Source organism: Nematolebias whitei, chromosome 1, assembly GCF_014905685.2.
Source record: "Nematolebias whitei isolate Nwh7 chromosome 1, NemWhi1, whole genome shotgun sequence".
Taxonomy (NCBI): Eukaryota; Metazoa; Chordata; class Actinopteri; order Cyprinodontiformes; family Rivulidae; genus Nematolebias; species Nematolebias whitei.
Window position 1 is genome coordinate 34,198,357 of NC_056498.1, and position 22,394 is coordinate 34,220,750.

Sequence of the window (22,394 nt, forward strand, 5' to 3'; positions counted from 1 at the left end):
TATGGCCCAAATCCTTTTCTGTAAACTAAAGTTTTTGAATGTTTATCAATAAAATTTTCTGGGGTATTTCAGAACCATACTGACGCCTGAAAGTAGAGCGAAAAAGGAACGGGTTCCTTTTGTGCGAAATGAGCCAAAAGCGTCGGCTCATTTTTCTCGAGCCCGACTTCCCACCACTGATAGACGTGAACGTTCCGAGCCTAAGAAGCGAGCCATCGCTCTCAGCCAATCAGAAGCGGGTCTATCCGTCACGTGGTGCGGGGCTTGCGAAGCTAGCATTAGCCTGCACCCCTGCGTTCAGAGAGAGTAACAGTAATTCAGGCGGAGCAGCTCCTCCAGCTCCCAGCTGTAAAATTGTAACCCCCCCTCCCGGTTCGCAAGTATTTTTGGCCGCCGACAGGACGGAGTGAGCTCGCTGCGGTCGCCCTCTCTTTTCCGGGATAGACTCGAGAGTTGTTCGGCGAGGGCAGCCGTGCGCGCGCAGGGGGGACCGTTTTTTTTTTTTTTAAATATTTTTTAAATTTCATTTCGGGCTCGCAACATTTTTTTTTTTTCCTGCTAAATTTATCTTTTTTTAGACATTTCACACCGCCCGGGGTTGGAGATGTCCGAGAACAAGCCGAACGACGAGCCGAAGTTATCCACGACGGACAGGGTGGTGAAGTGTGAGTACATGTCTGCACATTTATTTATTTAACTGCTCGACGTGCGCCCGATGCGCAGGAAAAACCCACTGCTGGTTCTAATGGAGGCAGGAGGGTGTTAGCTGTGACAGCAGCTGGGAACTAGGAAGTGAGGGGTGGGTGTGTGCGCGCGGGGGGGAGATCCAGCTTTGCAAGAATTTCACCAAAACCCTGTTTTTTTTGTTTTTTTTTGTCTCGTGAGCAAAACGCTGCAGAGGCTTGCGTTTCAAAATAAATGCACATCTAAACGGCACGGGGTGGGGGGGTTCTCCCTCATCGTGCATCATCAAACAGCCTAATTTAAACCATGGCACACTACATGATGGGTCATTTCTGTGTGTGTGTTAATGTTTACAGGTGGGACAGTCCACCTGAAGAATGCCGTACAGATCAGAGGAGCACGAGATAATTAGTGTCACCACTAGATGATGGATGTTTTATTATTTCTGTGTGTGGGATCACGAGTCGGGGAAAAACGATCCGAGGGGGGTGTTATGGAGAGGGAGCATCCTCTCTCAGGTGTCTCATGTGTGCAGAGTGGAGAGCCCCAGAAGGCGACCTCTTTCTTCTGACCCTTTCAGATCATGTGATCTCCATCAGGCTCAACGACGAGGCTCGGGTCCAAACGTGTCGGTGTGGACGTCAGAGGAGGGGTGCACGACCGCGTGGCGTTGATTCAACTTCCATTCGTGGCGTTTCGAGAGGACGCCGTTGTTGTCGGTGACGCGTCACTATTGTGGCAACACGGACGGCGTCTTGTGTACAAAGCACCTCGCCAACACGCCTGCAGGCGTGACGTCACGTTGTTTGTTTTGTCACCCAACGAGTTGTCACGAGCGGCGCTCGCGTCCACCTGTTTGCAGAAGGCGACACCGGAACGCTCCGGGAAGAAGCCTCGGCTGCTGCAGAGGGGTTCATCCCTCCTTCGGCTGTGATCAGAACGTTGCCTTTGGTTCTCTTAAATGTCTGCACCGTCTGTGGCGGATGATAATCTGGATTATTTTGTCCCCAAACGCCCTCTTCGTTGAGCTCAACTAATATCAGGATCCTTAATTATTAGTGGGGATGCTGAGTCAGCGTTTTTTTTTTTTTGTTTTTTTTTGTGGGATTAAAAAAACCAGATTACTTCCTCATCAACCAGTCAGTCAGGAATAGTTTTCTCCTTTTTGAATTATTTACTAAAAGTCTCCCCACCGTCCCAAGTCTTCGTGTTTTGTTCAGTTCCTTTTTGTAGTTGTGTATAACCGTTTTGTCGTAATCGTTTTTTATATTTCATTTAGTAACTCGTTGTTTTTTTTTCCTCCGTGTCATTTCCTCCCTCGGTCCTGTCCCTCGTTTACTCATCAGAGCAGCTGCGCTCTCCTCCCTTGAAGCCCCGGTTCTCCCTCGCTCACCTGTCCGTCACCCGTTTGTTGTTCGCCTGCTCCTTGTTTACATCGCAGTTTTGTTCCACCTGCCCCGTCGGCTTTTTGTTTGTGTTATCATATTAGTTTGTTGTTCGTAAAACCTTCGAGCCTCGGCTCCTTTTCAGATTTAAGAACAAGTCTGCTTCAGCACAGGTCTTCTCCTTTTAGCTTTTAGCTACTGATTTGCTCGTTTTAGTTTTTCGATATGATTTAGCTCATTTAAACCTGAAGCTACAGTCTCGTTGCGTTTAGCTTTTAGCTGCAGTTTTGTCCGTTTTTGCTTCTAGCAGCTAGGGCTTTGCAAAGTTGAGCTTTTTCTGACGAGCGTTCTCATTTGAGGTTTTGATGATTCTAGTTGTAGATGTACTCATTTCAGATTTCAGCTACTGTTTTGCTAACGTTAGCTTCTATTTCGGCCACTTTTTAATCCGCACAGCTCAGTTTCAGCTTCTTTACCAAACATCACCAAAGCCACTCCAAAGTTCAGACTGCAAATGTTTAGCTAATCTTTAGCTCTAAAAATAAGACGAGCCATTTATAGACATACGGTATGAAGTATAATTACAGAGAAATGAGATGAGCAATTAATATCTTACCTGTTGCAGATACCCCCTTTGAACGACTCTCAGTTTGGAGAAAATGGAGTGAAATTGTGAGCAGCCTGACGAGCTAATGGCTGGTCCTGCTGGTGCCGAGACCAAAGTGGATCGTCATAACTCTGATTGGAGCACAAGCGCTCTTTTATAAACTTTTCCTGAAGTTCACATGGCTGCAGCAGCTAGCTGTAGCACGTCTGCTGCAGCCATGTGAACTTCATGCGTGATTGTTTACATGCACCACTTCACAATAAGAGTATACACTTATCATAAGTAACTGATTATTAGTCAGTAATGCAGTTAATAATTAACATATAAACAACTAAACTAGTCACAGTGCATTAATAAACAAAGAGAATAGTTACCGTACTCCTTAGTTGCCAAATAGTGAACCAACCTCCGTCTGTTAACCTGCGTTTGTTAAAATTTAGACTTTAAATATTAAACGGGTGTCTGAGTTACCTGCACGTGAGCTATTGTAGAAACTATTTGTTGTGCCAATTAGAAAATAAACTTTTTACCCGATTTAATCAAAACTAGAGAAATTGCATTTCCGGTGAAAATGCAGTGTGAATGCTTATTGCAGAAGATCTTGCTGAAAAACAGCTGAAATTTGCTAAAAAAAACATGCTGAATTGTAGCTGAAATTGACGAACAAGCCTAAATAAATTAGCAGAAGAAAGCAGGAAGAACATATTTACTGAATTTGTTTTAAATAAACATAAATGAGGAAATTGCCTTAAAATTAATTTATTAAAGAATAGCTGAAAAAGCAAAGAGAAGCTTAAACTACCAGAAGAAAGCGGAAAGAGCTGAAATGAGCTAAAAAGAGTTGAATTGGCTGAAAAGGCGCAAATTAGTTTAAAACAGCTGAAATATCAAAAAAACGCTGAAACTAGCAGAAAAAAGCTGCAAAAACATAACGAGCTGAAATGAGCAGAAACAAGTTAAGCTGAAAGTAGCCGAAATTACCACGAAAAACGTGAATTTATCTGAAAACAGCTGAAATTAACTAAAAATGCTGAAAAGGTAGCTGAAAAGATCAACCAAGCTTAAATTAGGAGAAGAAAGCAGAAAGAACATGTTTGCCCAATTGAACTGAAAGAAGCAGAAATGAGCAAAAAAAACAACTGAAAAGTAGCTAAACAGAAATAAGCTTAAATTACCAGAAGAAAATGGAAAGAACACATTTTTGCTGAATTAGGCTGGAAAAAAGTTTAAGCTAAGATTGGCATAAAACAGCTAAATAGTAGCTGAAATGGCAGATAAAGCTGAAACTTGGATAAATAAGTTGAAATAAGTTAGAAGCATAAAAATGTTTTCGTTAACAGAAAGAAGCTGAAAGGAGCACAAAACAGCTGAAAAAAAATCAGCTGACATTATCTGAAAGTAGCTGGAAAAGAGCTTAAATTTGCACAAGGAAGCTGAAAGAAGCTGAAGCGGAACAAAATGTGAAAGCAGCAGTTAAAGGTTGTAAACAGAGCTAAAGATTTGAAGGAGGTAAAATGAGCTCAATTCATTTTCTATGAGAAAAAAGTGGAAGAAAAGGCGAAATATCTCAAAAAGCCAAAGATGCACAAATACCAACAGTCATAGCGGGATTGTTCTGAAAGAGCTGAACGTTTTGATTTATGATTTGTTGAAATGGCTCAAAAATTGTGGAACGAGAAAGAAGCTGAAAAGCGCACGGAAGAAGAACGGATCCCAACAGGGTGAATAAACGATCGCACAATGAGCAGCTCGGCCTCAACAAACAGGTCTCTCTTGTAAACGAGTCTCCGAGGCTCAACGTGATTCATCTGGTTAAATAAAGTTGAATGGATGAAAAAACAAACGGTGATTCTGCTTCGCTCTACAGGGTTTTATAAATTATTAAAAACTTTTGAATAAGCTATTTATAAATCACTCCTTCTCCTTTTGTATTAAAGTGAAAAGTGTCGGGTACGTGCAATAAATTGGGGTTAAAGGATTTTAAACACAAACACGGCAACACTTTTGAGAGGAGCTGTTTTAAAACGACAACAATTCATTCTGCTCGCTCCGCTCATCAGTCCTGTCCAAACTGTCCAAACTGTCCAAACTGTCCAAACTGTCCAAACCGAGACTAGTTGCAGATTTAAACTTTCCGTTTGTTTGGTCTATTCCCACCGAGACGAGCTTGGACTGAAGGGATAAATAAACGGGAGTTTAAAGCCGTTGGTAGTTTGTTGTAGCTGCTAATTGGTAATATGGTTGTCATGGTGCCGTCATAGCCCCAGCGCAGTAAATAAATAAATAAATAAAGTCCAGTATTGTTGTTTATCCGTCTCTGTCGCTCCTTCCTCCCCGACTGACATTTGACTTTTGAGAAGAGCAACCCCCCCCCCCGCGCGCGCTCAGACGTGCGTGGGTCGGAGGGACTGTGGTGACCGCCGCTGATCCCAGCTGGACGGCCGAGTCATTTATAGACGTGGACGTTAAGGAACGCCGCGGACTCTAACCTCGCTCACCTGCACGCACATCTGATCTGCCTCGCGCTCCTTTCCTCCTCACCAGCTGCGAACGCAGGAATTATAAAAAAAAAAAGCAGTTCTGAACTGGTTCCAATGCCGAGCAGTTTCCTCAAACCCAGTACAACCACTCGTTGATATCAAGCCGAACACGGAGAAAATGTAATATTTTAGAAATGATCAGGACTTCTTTATATCATAGGCTCAACTGTGTCAAGATCAAAGGCTGAGTTGATTGAGATCAAAGGCTGAGTTGGGTGAGATCAAAGGCCTTACTCCACTGTAATTGAAGGCTAATTCATATCGTAATTTAAAGTGGAATCGTGTCACAATAGATGGTGACATGTGTTGCAGTTTCAAGGCCTGATGGTGTTGAGATTAAAGGCTGACTTGTATGGAGTTTGTGATTTATTGTCAGTTTCTGCTCATGTGTTATTATTTAATTGGATTGTTGCCAGTTTATTGATCGATATTGGCCACCAACCAGACATGCTCATCCCCGTTTCACAGTAATATTATTTGATACGGACTTCTTTTGTTCTGTTAAACTCGAGTTGTAGCTGCCTCTTCGTTTTTCAAAGGGAGAGTTTTTAATCTGGGCCGTGGCTGCTCGGACGATTGATCGGCTGATGGTTCAATGGCAGATTGTCAATACGGCGCCCAGTCAAGGTTAATGGTCTGCAGAGGGAAACACGAACACAGATAACAATTATTAATCGCCCGTCGTCCTCCGTTATCAGATTTAGACGAACCAGTTCACTTCAGTAACTTTCAGGGTGGCTTTGCCACATCTGTTGCGTCACTTCTTAAATTATCTGCTAGATTATGTCATTGTGTTAAATACGCGAACGGAGTTCCGAGAAAATCTTTTCATGTGTGCGCACAGATCTGTAAGTGAAAGGAAAACAAAACAAACGTGGTTTCTAATCTGTCCCGACGATCTGTTTAGACGTCCTCTTTGTGTTTGTTACGGCATCAGAGCGCAGGAGGGAAGCCCTGAAACGTCTCAGACATTCAGTCGGTTGTGTTTTGATCCCAAGTAAGTGCACCTTGATTGCTCATTAGATTAAAGGGGAATTAGGCTCTGTTGTGGATTTAGGGCCTGGTGGATTTGGACAGATTAAGATTCATATAGGCGGATAAAGGTGGCTCTGCTCAGAGGATGTAATCTGACTCCATGCGTTAGCTGCTCCTGCTAATTCATGTGAATGTTTTTTTTAAGAAAAGAGAAAGAAAACCGGACTTTTTAGTTTGTGAAAGCTTTTTAAACATTCACACTATTGTGATCCTGTTTATATTTATTATAACAGCTACTTTATCTATTACGCATGTTTTTCAGCATCTTTCTCGTTCCACAGTTTTTATCAACATGTTCAGCTCTTTCAGGAGAATCCTATGACTTTTGGTGTTGGTGCAACTTTAGCTTTTTGAACTATTTAGCCTTTTCTGACATTTTTTTTTTTTCATTGAAAATAACGAGGTCATTTTACATCTTTTATATCTTTAGATCTGTTTACAACCTTTGACTGCTCATTACACAGTTTGTCCCATTTCAGCTACTTTCAGCTTCCTTGTGCGAATTAAACATTTTTTTCAGCTACTGTCAGCTGTTTTTTCGGCTGGTTTGTGATCCTTTCAGATTCTTTCTGCTAACCAAACTTGTTGTGCTTATTTTAACTTCTTTCTGCTAATTTCAGTTTGTTGTGCTCCTTTCATCTTATTTCTGCAAGGTTCAGCAATTTCTACCATTTCAGCTACTATTTAGCTGTTTTTATGTTAATTTTAGCTTTTTCCAGCTAATTCTTCATTTTTTGCTCTAATTTCACCTTTTTTCAGCCATGTACAGCAAAAATGTGCCTTTCCTTCCTTCTTTTAGTAATATAAGCTTCTTTCTGCGTCTTTAGCTGCTGTTCAGCTGTTTTTTTTTATTCATTTGTATATTTCTGCTTATTTAAGAATTTCCTCTTTTTGTGCTCATTTCTGCTTCATTCAGCCTCATTGGGCACAATTATGCTCTCTTCACTTACATTTGGTAAATTAAGCTACTTTCTGCATTTTCAGCTACTATTCAGCTGTTATTTATTTTTATTTTTTATATATATTTCGGCTTTTTTCAGATAATTTCCACTTTTTTGTGCTCATTTCTGCCTCATTCAGCCTCATTGGGCACAATTATGCTCTCCACTTACATTTTGTAAATTAAGCTACTTTCTGCATTTTCAGCTACTATTCAGCTGTTTTTTATTATATTTATTTATTTTTTCATATTTCAGCTTTTTTCAGATAATTTCCTCTTTTTTGTGCTAATTTCTGCTTCTTTCAGTCTAATTGGGCACAATTGTTCTCTCTCCAGTTCTTTCTGGTAATTGAAGCTTCTTCCTGCCTTTTCAGCTATTTTTTGCTAATGTCAGTTTTTTTTAGCTAATTTATAAATTTTTGCACACATTTTTGCTCATATAAACCAAATTCAGCAAATATGGGTTGTTTCTGCTTTCTTCTACTAACTTAGGCTTGTTCTTCCATTTCAGCATGTTTTCTTTTTAGCTAGCTTCAGCTGTTTTTGAGCAAGTTCTTCAGCAATAAGCATTTTTGCAGGAAATGCAATTTGTCTCGTTTATTTTTTACGATGGCTAATATAAGTAAAGTTTAGGGATTTGCAGGCGTTTGGACTCCAGCTGTTGGTTCACTTTATCTTTTGCACATTTCTAACTGGAGTTTGTGCACGTTGATGGGAGCAGCTCTTACTGGTTCTTTGTGCTATTGTGGCCTTCCATTAGGACGCCTCGTGAGCACCATCTGCACCACATTTTCCATGTTTGCTTTGAATAAAACGCAAAAGAATTCCTCTCCTAATTGCCTTTACCCACAGTGGCCATCGGCGGATTGGAGATCATAATATTGTGCCGTTGCGTTTTGTGAAAGTCACCGGGCGTGTAAACAAAGCGTCGGCTCTGCCCGTGTCGCGCTGCAGACAACAACAAGTCATCGTTGCGATGGAAGCCGTTTAAAGCAGACGGGGGAGTTGTGTCATCAGGACGGCTCTCTGGTGTTAGTCGCATAAATGAATCGATCACCGTGCTTGTGATTTCATGTTGGCCCAGTTTACTGGGAGTATGGGGGGGAGAGGGCGACCCAGTGAACTGGGAGTGTGGGGGTTGTTGTGGCGGTCACTTCCGCTCCCAGCGAGAGATGAATCTGGACTCTGGATGAGTTCACGCTTCTTATTTTTTTAAGCAACATTTAGGAGCAAACAAGCCACGTTTAACTGTTAATTACCCAACAGCTCGGTGGATGAAGAGGCCTTTCAGGAGCAACTCGTTTGTGGGCGTAATTTGTTTTAGTTGAGTTTTTCTTACAAATTTAATTTGTAAGCGCTGCATTCATTTTGAATCCTTTTAAACTGACAATACATTTCCTTTTACTTTCAGTCGATGTTGCTTCTCCGACTAATGAAGGACTCAAATGCAAACGCTGTCTCTAATAATGCTTTTATGGAGTTGATTCTTTTTACCGAGTCCAATTTACGCCCACCTCCCCGTCCTAACGGGGCTAACAGTCTCACGATAATAAAATAAAAGTGTAAGCAATGATATGAATAATGTAAACATTCTGGTTATTATTGTTGAGAAAGGGGACGGGAGTGGACAAACAAACACGAGCCAAAAGGAGGCGAAAAGGTGATTTTATTCAGATAGTCAAAATATTTAATTACATTTTACCACTTTATTTTTCACAATACAGTAGTCCCTCAATTATTGCGGGGGTTACATTCTACAAACCCCCGCGATGGGTGAAAAACCGTGAAGTAGCAACGCTATATTTATTTTAGTATTTGTATATTTTGAGGCTTTATAAACCCTTCCCACACTCTTGCAATGTACTGGTCACTCCTCCCAGCAGCCTGCCGAGCTCCTCGTTGCTGCGGACAGCCGGCTGCAGGTGCCGGGGGACGATCCTGTCCTTCCGCTGTCTCGAGCCGTGTTTCCTGCTAGTTCCAGGATCTCAGCGGTCAGGCACTCGAGCACAGCTGGCAAGGAGATGGGAATGCATCTACGGCGCCTTCTTTTCAACTCATTTGAGATTTGGGGCTGTAGCTGAGATGTTGAGTTTTTGAGATATTGATCAGCAGCTCCCGGTTGTAAAAAAAAACCCAACAGCTTGTTGTCATGGTTACGCATCATAACAAATGTCCAAATGTAAAAAAGTTATGGACAAATTTTAATTATGGCAAAAATCAGTCTGAGCTCATTCCGACTCATTTTGCAGCACTGGCCACAGATCTTTTTGGCTGCAAAGTTGTAATATTCCAATTTGTTAATTTGTTTTTAAAGCATTTGGAGTATCCTATTTGGATAGAAGGCTCTAGATAAGTACCGTCCATTTATGATTTACCATTTAATTTGACCAAGTTTACACAAAGAATTCGCTCTGAATGAACTAGTACTGATTTTATACTTTGCCTGCGTATTTAATTTATGAAATACACTGATTTGTAGTGATCTAAATGGTTCAAATGTCCTTTTTTTTTCATTAAAAAGTAAATATGATTAATATTTAGTTTAAAACTATTCATTTTGTAAGGTTTTGTAGATGGAACCAATACAAGTAAAACTTCCCAGCCTATAATTAAAAAAACAAAAGCAGTTTTACTATTACATTTATTGCTTGAATATTTAAGTCTCCACGTTAATGGCTGCCCTAAATAATTAAAAAAAAATTCCCATGTGTGGTTCAACAAAAAAAAAAAAAAAACCACGGCGTTTTAGCCTTAATTTTGTTGCCACAGTGTTTTGTTCTTTGTGAAAAGAACGTTCCTGTTGTAAATCTCAGACGTGACTTTATGAACGGAGACAAGCTCCTGCACGCTGCTGCCTAACAAAATCAAACAGAGACGCACGTCGGGGTTGCCCCAGATGGGTGTTGGGGTTTAAATATGAACAAAATGTCTGCTCAACAGAGGCGTGTAATACACAATCAGTAGTCTGAGGAAAAACCAACAAAGATTAAGAAAAACCATGTTTTAACTCTCCAGTCTGCTTCATGCATCTTCAGACGGTGCAAAGGTGTTTAATCACCTCTTAAATTATATGTTCTGTTCTCAATCAGCCAGACTTTGTTTTACTTTTTCAAAACTGTCTTGATGGATAATTAGCCATTTTGAAAGTTTTATTAGTTTTAACTTCAGTCCAGTATCAGAACGTTTTTAGAGAAATTAGCTCCCTAAACAGTATTGAACAGTTTCAACTGGATCCAGATTTAGACACTTTGTAACCAGCAGCCTGCCACAACGGTGAGCACTAACAAAACCTTAGCTAGCTTCTTATCTCCCAAGATATTAGCTAGGTAGCTAAGAGAGGATGTATCGGCAAGCTAGTAGATGCCTAACTAGTAACATCTTAGTAACGCTTTATTATCAAAACTGTCGGGAAACGTTTTATTTCAATTCCTTGAGTTGAATCTATAAATAATGCTAAAGCTAAAACAGTTTCACGTGTAAAATATTTTGGCACCGACATGGTGATTCTCAAAAGGCTAATATTAGATGAAACCAGTGCTTAATTTGAGCCGGATCCTGCTGGAACAAGATCCAGGAACTCTTATTTTGACAGGGTGCCTTCTGGTAACTGTTTGCTCGGATCCGGTAACTCTCGGGCTTACTAATAAGAAAGTTTTGAACAAATATGACCGCTTTGAACGAATAAAACTTATATTGGATATGTAAACTGAAAATAATTGCATAAACACTCATTTTAAACACAACAGCCACTTACGAGCTTCTTAATATCACATACGAGCTGCCTCTTCAAGTAGCATTTCTGCTTCTACCCTCAAAAAAAATCTCCGTCCCTAAAAGAGTGGTGGGGGTGAGTGCCGAGCTAATCAGGCAGTTTTACGTGGACAGGTGCCCACAGGCACCTGGAGGTTTCACATGTGGAGTCGGGACAAAAATGAGCAGGGACAGCGATGGGCTCGGTAACATCAAGTAAGAGGGAGGGGGGGGTAAGATGCTTGACAGAAGTGGAGTGTTTACAAATGTACGTAAACATAGATGTTTAACAACCTGTCAAAATACACAAAAATGCAGGAAATTGCATTTACTTTATTCAAAAATATCGGGGGGAGGACCCCAAGATCCCCCGTTTACTATTGGCCTTCCAGCATCGATCAGTTTACAAATTAAGCCCTTGTTGGAATTTTGTCATAGGAATGACCCGATCTTGTACGACACATCAGTTTAGCTAAAAAAAACACAAAAAACTTTAGAAACCATGATGGGAACAAAACCCTATCTAGCAAGCAAGTTAGTAGCTTGGTAGCTAAGTAATAAGTTATTGGCTAGCTATCTACCTAGCTAGTAACGTTTTAGTATCTTATAACAAACTGTCAGAAAAGAGAACACAATTTGTTCCCATTTCTCTAGTGGAATCTATCAAAAACGTGAAAGATAATAAAAGTGTTACCCATAAAATAATATTTCTGCACCAACAAGGCGATTCTTTAAAAAAGCTATCATATGAAAAATCTGTAATAAAGTCCCTGTGAGTTGGTGCATTATGGTTAATGCATTCTGGGGAAATGGAAACTGTACACGTAAACATATAAACATGTCATTATTTTCTCATTCTAATGCGTAGGTTTATGCAGCAGATAAACAGTCACGATAAGATTTGTTTCATGATTGTAGGAGAAACAAATTAAACAACACAGACCAGGAGCCTCTTTTATCTCTATAACTAAATTACCACTGTGCACACTTGTTTATGTATCGCATATACTGTATAAATGTAAGTAGAACAGTTGAGCTTCACTCAGAAGGCAAAAAACACAGCACCGATGCCAACACAAATAACTGTTTACGCATTTTTTCAGTTTTGAATTGATGTGTTTTGGAAGTCTGATCTTTGGTTTTAAATGATTAAAAGCAGATTATTGCCTCATTTGACAAAACACCACCACCCATGTCACGTTTTCTTTCAATATCACTATATTGTATATCCCAAGTTCCCACCAAGCGTGGCGTTAAAGTAAATGGACTGTACTTGCGTAGCGCCTTTCTAACCAACCAGACTACTCAAAGAGCTGTTCAACTCTATGTGTGGCCTCGTTTACCATCCACACACATGCATCCAGCATGATGCTACATCTGCTAAGCTAAACTGAACAAACCATTCCATAGAGTCTAATCAATACATGAGATCACGGTCATACACTAATGGGGGACACATCGGAGGGTTCAGTGTCTCGCCTGGGGACACTTTGACATGAATTCATTCTGGTGGAATAAAACCTCCGACTCCCTCTTTGGAAGATGGCTGCTTTAACCTCTGAGCCACCGCGGAGCAGGTCGTACAATCTTTTCTACTCTTTGTTTCACCTGTTTCAGGTGTTTGCTGTACCCCCCCCCCCCTTTCCCATTTCTCAAAGACATGACTTTCAGATCCCGTTCATCTGCTATAAATACTTTACCTTAGGCATTTCTTTTGTGCTTCTTCACTTACTCTCTTATCTTTTTAAGCAAACGTGTCAGTTTGCTGCCATGGTCATAGAGACTGGGCAGAAAATGAATATAAAGTACAAAGAAAAACTTTGAAAGAACGAAAGTCTGAAGAACTAGTATTTGATTTGAAAAGGCCTCTAGAACGTCTCTCTCCCTGGAAGCCAACTAAAGAATTTAAATTGGTTTTAAGCTTATACGCAGTCCTGCGTAACAGGAAATGGTTCTTGCGAACTGTTTACAGAGATGACCTATTAACTCGTGTCCAACATGTGTCCTACACATTGGACATGTGGCGCTGCGCCTCTGCTACGAGACACCGTGGTGATCTTCCTAAACCTCGGTGGGTTAGCAAACTTGGAAACGAACAGAAACACAGATTTGCAGAGCAACTCCCGAAAGTGAATTTGCTTCTGAATCACTGCACAAACAAAGTCTGGTCTTGAATACCAATCAGGTTTTTTTTTATCATTTCAGTCAATGTATCACACTCATTACAGTTTTTTAATCCATGTCTTATAAAGCTAATCAGCAGCTAAAACTGATTTTTTACGGGGAAATCACAGTTGTCCTCAGGGCATCCCCCCCCCCCCCCCCCCAGGTTTGTTTTGGCTGGCAGATCACTATGGTAAAGGCGGCAGCCGCAGCCAACTTCACATTTAGACATGTTGCCCCAAAGTGGGTTCTGTTTTCTAGCTTTAGTCCTCAAAATACTCTTTGACATTTTCCAGCAAAAGCTGAATAGCTTTAGGCTCTGAAGTAGAATCAGTGGAGTGAGTCACGTTAAACATGTCGTGGTCCAGCTTACCAGTTGTTTGTTGCATTCTTCATTGATTGTATGTCAAGTTTACAGCTAGTCAGACTATTTCTGGTATTGTTTTTATAGATTTAATAATAATAATAATGTGTTTGTATTGTCATCATTGTATGTTCCCATACAATAGCGAAATTGGCTCTGCATTTAACCCATTCACCAGCAGGTGTGGCGGTGGGCGGCCTTTGGAGATGCCCGGGGAGCAACTGGGGATGGGGTGTCCTGCTCAGAGACACCACGAGATGTGCAATGACCCAGGACCTTCGGGTCCCGAGTTGGTGTCCCTGCCCCTACACCATCTCAGCCCCCCATTTATTCATTCATTCATTCAACCTTTATTTAGACGGGTAAATCCCGTTGAGCCTCGAGGACTCATTTACAAGAGAGACCTGATTTCAACAAAGAATGATGACAACAATAGACACTTTTTTTTAATACAAATTAAAATAAGATGGCAAAAAAGTAGCAACAACAGCTAGATTATAAGTCAAATGTAGAAAAACTAAAAACAGGAACATGTCTGCGTTGGTTCTTGCCAGGAGTCCAACAGGTTCTTAAAGCCACTTAGAGAGGTCAAGGTCAAGAGCTTCAGATCTTTTTGTAAGATATTCCAGGAAACCGTAGCGGAATAGGAGAAGGCCCTTTTGCCTAGTTCAGTCCTCACTGAGGGAACACTGCAGGTAATAATGTCCTGAGAGCGCACGCTGTAGCTGCACTCACGCAGAGACATGTAGGAGGAGATGTATGAAGGCAGCAGACCAAGAAGTGATTTAAAGATGAAAATGTACCATTGAGAGTCTGCGTTTAGTAAATGATGTCCAGTTAACCAGTGAATACAGGGTGCAGTGGTGGGTACGATAATCACAGCCAGTTATGAATCTTAGTGCACCATGATAGACAACATCCAACATCTGCAGGGTTCTTGTAGGAGCATTCATGTAAATAATGTCACCGTAATCAATGGAGGGAAGGAAAGTCACAGATACAAGGTGTTTTCTAGCATTCAGGGTTAGACAGGATCTGTTTCTGAAAAAGAAACCCAGTTTAACTTTCAGGTTCTTTACTAGGTTTTCCACATGGAGCTTAAAAGAGAGATGTGAGTCGACCAAGATACCCAAATATTTATAGGAATCCACAAACTCAATGGGGACACCATTTGAGGATGAGATCAGAGGAAGAACTGCTGGGACCGACTTCCTGTTTGAAAAAAGCATCCCTTTGGTCTTATCAGCATTTAAGACAAGTTTGAGGTGGAACAAATCAGTCTGGATGTAATTTAGTTTAATTTAGTTAAATGTACAGAAAAAAGTTGTATTTCTTAAACAGGCAGCCAGTAAACATGTAACAAGCCAACAAGTTACAAGCTGGGAATTTAGCTTGTTTCAAGTAAAATGCCCAAATCAAACACTTTTTTTTTTGACAAAGATATGTTAATTTCATCTGAGTTTAAGCCTTTAATTTAGGAGCCGTTATATTCCTGAATCCTTTATAGGTCAGAGTTAAGCTGTGACTCCTGGCGTGATCGAATTGTGAGGTCAAGAGAGCGACGTTACTGTTTATACTGGCACTTCAGACATGCAGCGCTCATCGCAGTCCCTCTGTTTGAACAGTAAATAGACGCCGTTACTGAAACAAACACTGCTATGTAACAGGAATGGCACAAGATGAAGTGCAATGCAGGAAACAATTATTTTGATCCCCTGCAGTAAATTGTACTTAAAAAGGACTGTCTCGAATGTTATGGTGGTTTAATTCTAATGGAGGCTGAATATCAAAGAAAACTTCAGAAAAAATAATGATATTATGTAAAACTTAAAAAACCTATCGCCAAGTGGAATAAGTATTTAATCTACAGAATTCTGGCTCCTACAGATTTATTGTGTCCATGTGGCACAAAAATAACAGCCAGTGAAGTAAATAATCAGTTACAGATGGTACCGATGTATTTTTATTCTTTGTGTACATGTAAAGACAACTTGTCCACAGACTCAATTTCTTCTAACCTCTCCACCATCATGAGCATCAGTGTTTCACCTGGATCAGCTCCCTTGGCGGGGCGCTCGTCATATTATTTTGCCCACAGGAGGGTGGGTGAAAGATGGGACGGAGTCACATCTGTGTTGCCCGCCTGCTAGCTTAGCACTATTAGCTCTACATTGCTGCCGGTTTTTATCGACAACGGGGAGGACGGGATGGAATCTCATGTCTGTTGTTCGCCTGCTAGCTTAGTGCTTGGGTAGGGTAGCGAAGCGGTACGTCAGTAGCATTTTTGCCAGTGTGTTTGTATTGCACCCCACGGGGGGGGGGGTCAGTAGACAGGTTGCTCAGTTCTGTTGATGGGGCAGGGTGCCCCGTTTGTATAAAGGTAGGGTAAACACTGAGCATGACCACAGAGATCTCAAAGGACTTATAAAGGGACCTCATGGTACATCTGCACAAAACTGGAATAGGCTCCAAGATGACCAGCATGAAGTTTGGTGAGAAGGCGTCATTTGTTGGACCGTCCATCCATCCGTTATCTGCTGCTTGTTCCAGAGTCGGGTTGTGGGGCAGCAGCTTGACCAGGGAGGCCCAGACGTCTCTTTCCACAGCCACCAGCTCTTGTGGGAGGACTACAAGGTGTTCCCAGGCCAGCTGAGAAACACAGTCAATCCAGCGTGTCCTGGGTCTTCCCCGGGGTCTCCTCCCAGCATAGAAAACCTCTCTAGGGAGGCATCCAGGAAGCATCCTTACCAGATGTCCGAACCACCTCGACTGGTTCCTCTCGATGTGGAGGATCAGCGGCTCTACTCCGAGTCTCTCTTGGATAACTGAACTTCTCACCCTGTTTATAAGGGAAAGTCCAGCTACCCTACAAAGATAATCATTTAGACCTCCTGGACCCACCACGATCCAGTTCTTTTGGTCACTACCAACAGTTCATAACTATATAGCTGAGGGTTGGAAAGTAGACAGACCATTAAACAGAGTTTCTCCTTACAGCTCAGCTCCCTCTTCACTACAACAAACCACTACAGAGTCCACAAATCTGTGGAAGCTGCACCGATCCATCAGTCCATCTCGCACTCTATTCTTCCCTCACTCAAAACCCAGAGGTACTTGAACTCCTGCACTTGAGGCAGCACCTCACTCTCTCACTGTTGGAGTAGTTATTTAGCAAATTAAAAAAAAAAAGACCCATCAATTTCCTTCAGTTTGGAGCCCCATGCAAGTTCTTGCCTCATGTGGTGAGGATGCTGATCATGAGAAAAGTGACCAGTCACCAAGGTCATAACCGGTAACGCAAACAGTGGTGTCAAACTCGCTTACAAAAGGGGGCCAAAATTAAAAACTTTGTTAAAATTAAGGGCCAATCTCAGAAACTATATTAACTCAAGTCAGACACTCAACATCTTGTCTTGGTCATATGTTCCTCAACGACTGTGTTCCCTCTCAGATCTGATATTCCAAATGTCTCCAGAGACGAAAATAAGCTCCTGTATTTGTCTTCTGGACGTCCTCTGCAGTTGGTCCTCGTCTAGGTTTGGACAGTTATTATTATTTCTGTTAAATTACAACAATTTAGCCTGTAATTACACCACACAGCCCTGTTTATTTACGCGCAGGCAGTTCATATCAAATTGGCTTTTTCCCCCAGCTTTTCTAAAAATCACTTCAGATTTGCTTCTTTGTTATTGAATAAAAACACTAATATTAATTTAATAAATGAGACACCATCTATCAAAATCACATATTCTGCAGCTGCGCTTTGGTTTTTAGTGACGTTTACAAATCACATCATCTCTCTGAAAGTCAATCAAGAACTTTTCTTCTGAACAGCTAGCAGAGAAACATTAATTTAATGCACCATTTCTCTAAATTATATAAACTTATTGTTTTATTTTGTCGAATGAAAAGTAAATTTTCATACAAAGTACACAAGAATCTAATCACCCTTATCACTATTTTTAACATTTCTGCCATGTATTTGAGTCCATTTGGATAAACATCCAAGAAAATATATCAGTTGTTAGGGATGCACGATATTATCGGCATAGTATCGGTATAGCGTTATGACATCACGCGTGCCATTGAGTTTAGATTTGTGAACATTTACAAATTTGAACTGTTCGAGTATTGTCATTTTGTTAGAGAGAGTAAATGTCATGAATTTGACATTAAACATGATCCAAGTTAGGGATGGACGATATGGCCAAAACTTTTATCACGATATATTTCTTAATTTCGGGCGATAACAATTAGGGGTGCACCGATAAATCGGCCGGCCGATTTATCGTCCCCGATTTCCTTCATTTTGGGAAATCGGAGATCAGACGATACTTACATGAGAAACCAATTTTACCTATTTAAAAAAAACAACAAAAAAACAATTGTATAAACTTCATTTATATTTCAGAGCACTACCTAAAACAAAAATCGGTATCGGCCAAAATCGGAATCGGCAGATCAGACTTTTTAGAAATCGGTGATCGGCCTAAAAACTGCAATCGGTGCAGGTGCACCCCTAATAACGATATAATTTGATATCTGTATATACAATATAAAAGCCTCAGAAAAGCTGTATAAACTGTACAAATAAATTAATGTTCACCTTTTATTTGTATATAGCCTTCACAGAATTTTGAAATCACCGTCAAATGAACATAAAACTTTCAACTTTGTCAATTTCTTTTATTTTTTTATTTTTTCCCCTTGTCCTGTCTGGCATTGTGACACTTAGAATTATTTTCTGAGTGTCAAAGTGATGCTCAACATATTTACTTTCACAAGTAGAGCATTATGGTTGGCCTTTCTTTTTCTTTTAAATTTATTAATTCGTTTAAGAGAAAGCCTTAAAACAGATGGTAAATAAGCAGATTATGGACTGTTGTTTTCCCCTCTGTTCAGTCACTGTTGATCCCGGTGTATGAAATTACATTTCTGGTAGATTTTTTATTTATTTATAATAAAAAAAAAATTCACGTGTTGTCGACTGAAATAGCCCGGCATGTGGACGAGAGAGAGAGAGAGAGAGAGAGAGAGAGAGAACTCCAGCTTGTACAAATACAGCTGGAGTTGAGCGGAGGCCTCAAGGTTTATTTGCACACATTCACGTGTGTTAATTATAGACCACCTGGCTGAAAATGAACCCTCTTATTGTACGCAGAGGTAAATTTAGGGTCTGCTTATCATAGCCTACTTCTGAATAAAAAAAGGTCATTCACTGGATGTTTGCCTGGTTAATATTTGACCCGGCAGGATGTTTTGTGGAACTGGTGTTTGTGTGACCAGACCTGACAGTCCTTCCTGGTGTTTGCTGACACCAGTCCCATCCACGTGCATAATAATAACCGTTCATGGCTAACTTTAGGTCTTCTTTTATTGTTTAGAGGTAAAAACAGAAATGGGTAAAGAGGCGTTCTGTTTGCCCCAGAGCTGATGATGGCAGTCATTCCCTCCTACATGAACAAGTGATGGGAGGAGGAGTACGGCTTGGCCCACTCGCTCTGCGGAGGCAGGCCGGAATCGTGACTGTGGTTGGTGGGGATGTTGGGGTTACACCATCAGCAGGTGTAGGATGCATTTATTCCTTTATTTTGTGCATTGAATTAGCCCCCTGAGTTTACCCAGAGAGGACGGTAAAGATCAGCTGTTTTTATCTGTTTCAGACAGATTTAATTACACTACAGCTTGTTGGAATTGGACTGTAGCTCCGCTCCAAATGGTGGCCCAAACCAAGGATGTTGTTGCTGAAAAGATAAGGTAGACAGGAAAGACCTGGCTTTTTCATCTATGTCGAGCAGAAAATCTCAGAGCCGAGATGATTCCAAGCAGCAGAATTAGTCTAACTTGAGATTGTAAGAAAGTAGCTTTTCAGAATAAAGGCCACCGCCGGTTCAGCTCAGATGGAACGCAAGGGTCTAACACAAAACTGAGAACTGACCTGTTACACCTAATAATGACGTATCAGAAGACATATTTAAAGTTTACCATTAATTCCCCATCAAGCGTTTGTATGGGTTCTTGAAGTTCTTAAACGTCCGTCGGGGCTGAGATGGTATAGGGGCAGGGCAGACGACTCGGGACCCAAAGGTCCCGGGTTCGATCCCCAGCCATTGCACATCTCGTGGTGTCTCTGAGCAGGACACCTTATCCCAGTTGTTTCCCGAGCGCCTCCAAAGGCTGCCCACTGCTCCACCTGGTGGTGGATGGGTTAAATGCAGAGAGACAGTTTCATCATTGCATGGGAGCATACAATGATGACAATACATACACATCATCATTATTATTATTATTATTATTATTATTATCATTATTAATAATGTTATTATTATTATTATGTATCCGGGCATGGGGTGGTGGAGGCAACAGGTCCAGGTTGTAGAAACCCAGACATCCATCTCCTCCCAGTGACACCACTCAACTCCTATGGTGTAGTTTTGAGTTGTTCCCAGGCCAGAGAGGAGGTACAGTATATAATACCTCCCAGCCAGTTCTGGGTCTTCCCCAGGAAGTCGTCTCATCAGGACCCAACGAGAGAGGTGTCCGGGGGGCATCCTAATGCGATCCTAATCCTCACCATACCCTTTGGAGTAAAGCGAGCCACCCTAAGGAGAAAACTTGTCTCTTCTGCTTGTATCTGGGATCCTGTTCTTTCTGTCATGATCCAGTTCTCATCAATCAATGAAACTTTATTTATAAAGCACCTTACACACGGTAAAGTGCAACGCAGCAGATAAAAACAGCAAACAAACAAGAAAAACTATAGCTATAAGGACACGGATTATAATCAACAATAATACAAGTCTTAGAAAGTAATCAATGGATGTACATTTTCAACTGATTAACATAAAACCAAGCTGACTCAAGATGTCCACCAAAGATAATCAACCTTAGCAAACATAAAATGCTTTAACCTGCTCAATTTTGCCAATAGTGAGCTAAATTTTGGTGTAGTAGCAGCTGAGTCATTCCTATCCCCTACTCCTAATGCTAACATCTCACAACATCTCTCCTTGTTTGTGTCTAATCTGTAGCAACTGCCAGGTGACAAGAACAAACTAATAATCTCCGATAACGTCCTGTTCTTTAATGCGTTCAGACTCAAAACATTCACGCTATATTCAATACATTTTAATATTTTTGGGTGTGGCTGTGGTTGAGTGGTTAGAGCAGCCGTCCTCCAATGGGAGAGTTGGGGGTTCGATTCCAACAGCAGTCACATGTTGAACTGTCCCTGGGCAAGACACTGAACCCCTCATTGCCTCTGACGTGTGTCCCATCGGTTTGAACGTGATCTAAAGCAGGGGGGTCTCAAATATTTTGGGTTCAGGGACCCCCTCATAACCGTCATGTTGATTTAATAATTTCCTTCAATTTGTCTCTTTAATGCAATAGAAATATTTGTGTAACATAAATACTTAAGACCTGTTCTTTAATAATGTTAATACAATTTTTATACTTTTAAACATGAGGTATTTTTCATTCAAGACACACTTACCGGTAATTAACAACATTTTTAATTTCACCTTCCAAAAATTACAGTTTTAAGAAAATTAGCAGCATCAAAAACCACTTTAAAACTTTACCTATTCACATAATGAACACAATAAATGTCACTTCTTCCAATTATTACAGAGAAGTCTTTACATGAAACTGACCGGAATCATCACAGCAGTCGTCATACCAAGTAACAAGGTTTAATTTATAAACTGATCGACGCTGGAACACAAGTAGTGGGCGGGCCAGCAGGGTGGTGCCCCCGGGGGGTCTGCTTTTGGGCTCTCTCCAGAAAATTTTGAATAATGTAGATGTGATTTCCTGCATTTTGGTGTATTTTAACGGGTTGTTAAATAGGGCTGAACGATTTTGGAAAATATTCTAATTGCGATTTTTTTTTTTTTTTTTTTTTTTACATCAATATTGCGATTATTTTTCAGTGTCTTCTTCTCATGTATTTTTCAACGAACACAAACAATAAATCTGTTTCAGTTGCAAAAAACTCCACTGTTTTCAGCTCCACTACAACTCTGTTTCTGTATTTTTTTTGTATATCTCTGGGATAGTAACTTGGCTAAAATGTGTGTGCGAGAGCATTCTGTACCACTTATCCATTGTTTACCAAAGCTGTAAACTCAGGCTTGGTCACTATATTAATGGGCATCATGTCTTTTGCTATGAACTCCGTTGTTGCTCGAGTTATTTCCACGTGCCGTTTTGAATTATGTTCATACGGAGTAACACCTTCGAACAGTTCGGTCAGTGATCCCTGTCGACTGGTACTTTGCTTACTTGAAGTTGAAGCACTGGTCGTTGGCATTCTACCCATCCATCCATCGTAAATGGCTTTGTGGTGTTTTTTTTAATTGATAAAGATTGGTGGCGTTACCTCGAGAGGCAGCAACAGCAGCAAGGCAGGTTCTGCACAATACGTCGTCGTTCAGCGTCTTCTTTTTAATAACAAAATAATTCCAAACAACGGACGTTCTGCCCCTCGTTGGTACCAAACTTTCAAATGTATTTCCTTCTGTCGAGCCTGACGCCATTGTGCAACCGGTTAAAGAGCAGTGTTGACTTTTCTCGCTCCTTGCTCCGCCCACTCGCAAGTCACGTAACCAGATCACGTGACCAGTCAAACCGCAGCCTTTGCGATTAGAAATTATCATTTTATCATATCACGATATTATCGCAAATGCAATTAATTGTTCAGCCCTGTTATTAAACATCTACGTGCTTGTTTAAAAAAAAAAAAAAACTTTTACTTTTTTTTATTATTTTTGTGGACCCCCAAAGCACCAGCTCACGGATCCCCGGGGGTCTGGGGACCCCAGTTTGAGAACCACTTAAGTAACGTACTGATTATTCTTTGTATAGATCCAGTAGAGTGCTGCATGAATGGGTAAATGAAGACACAGATTGTAGTGTAAAGTAT

At 40.8% G+C, this 22,394-nt stretch overlaps 1 protein-coding gene across 2 annotated transcripts in view; it reads left to right on the forward strand.

The window, feature by feature from the left end:
* Positions 1-535: 535 nt before the first annotated feature.
* The window catches only part of LOC119409642 (serine/threonine-protein phosphatase 2B catalytic subunit alpha isoform), a 129,274-nt gene continuing 107,415 nt past the window's right edge, over positions 536-22,394 (forward strand). For both annotated transcript variants that reach the window (XM_037676546.1, XM_037676554.1), the window contains exon 1: positions 536-665. In XM_037676546.1, coding sequence (XP_037532474.1) covers positions 605-665 — 61 coding nt within the window. In that variant the 5' untranslated portion in view covers positions 536-604. The remainder of the gene's footprint in view (positions 666-22,394) is intronic.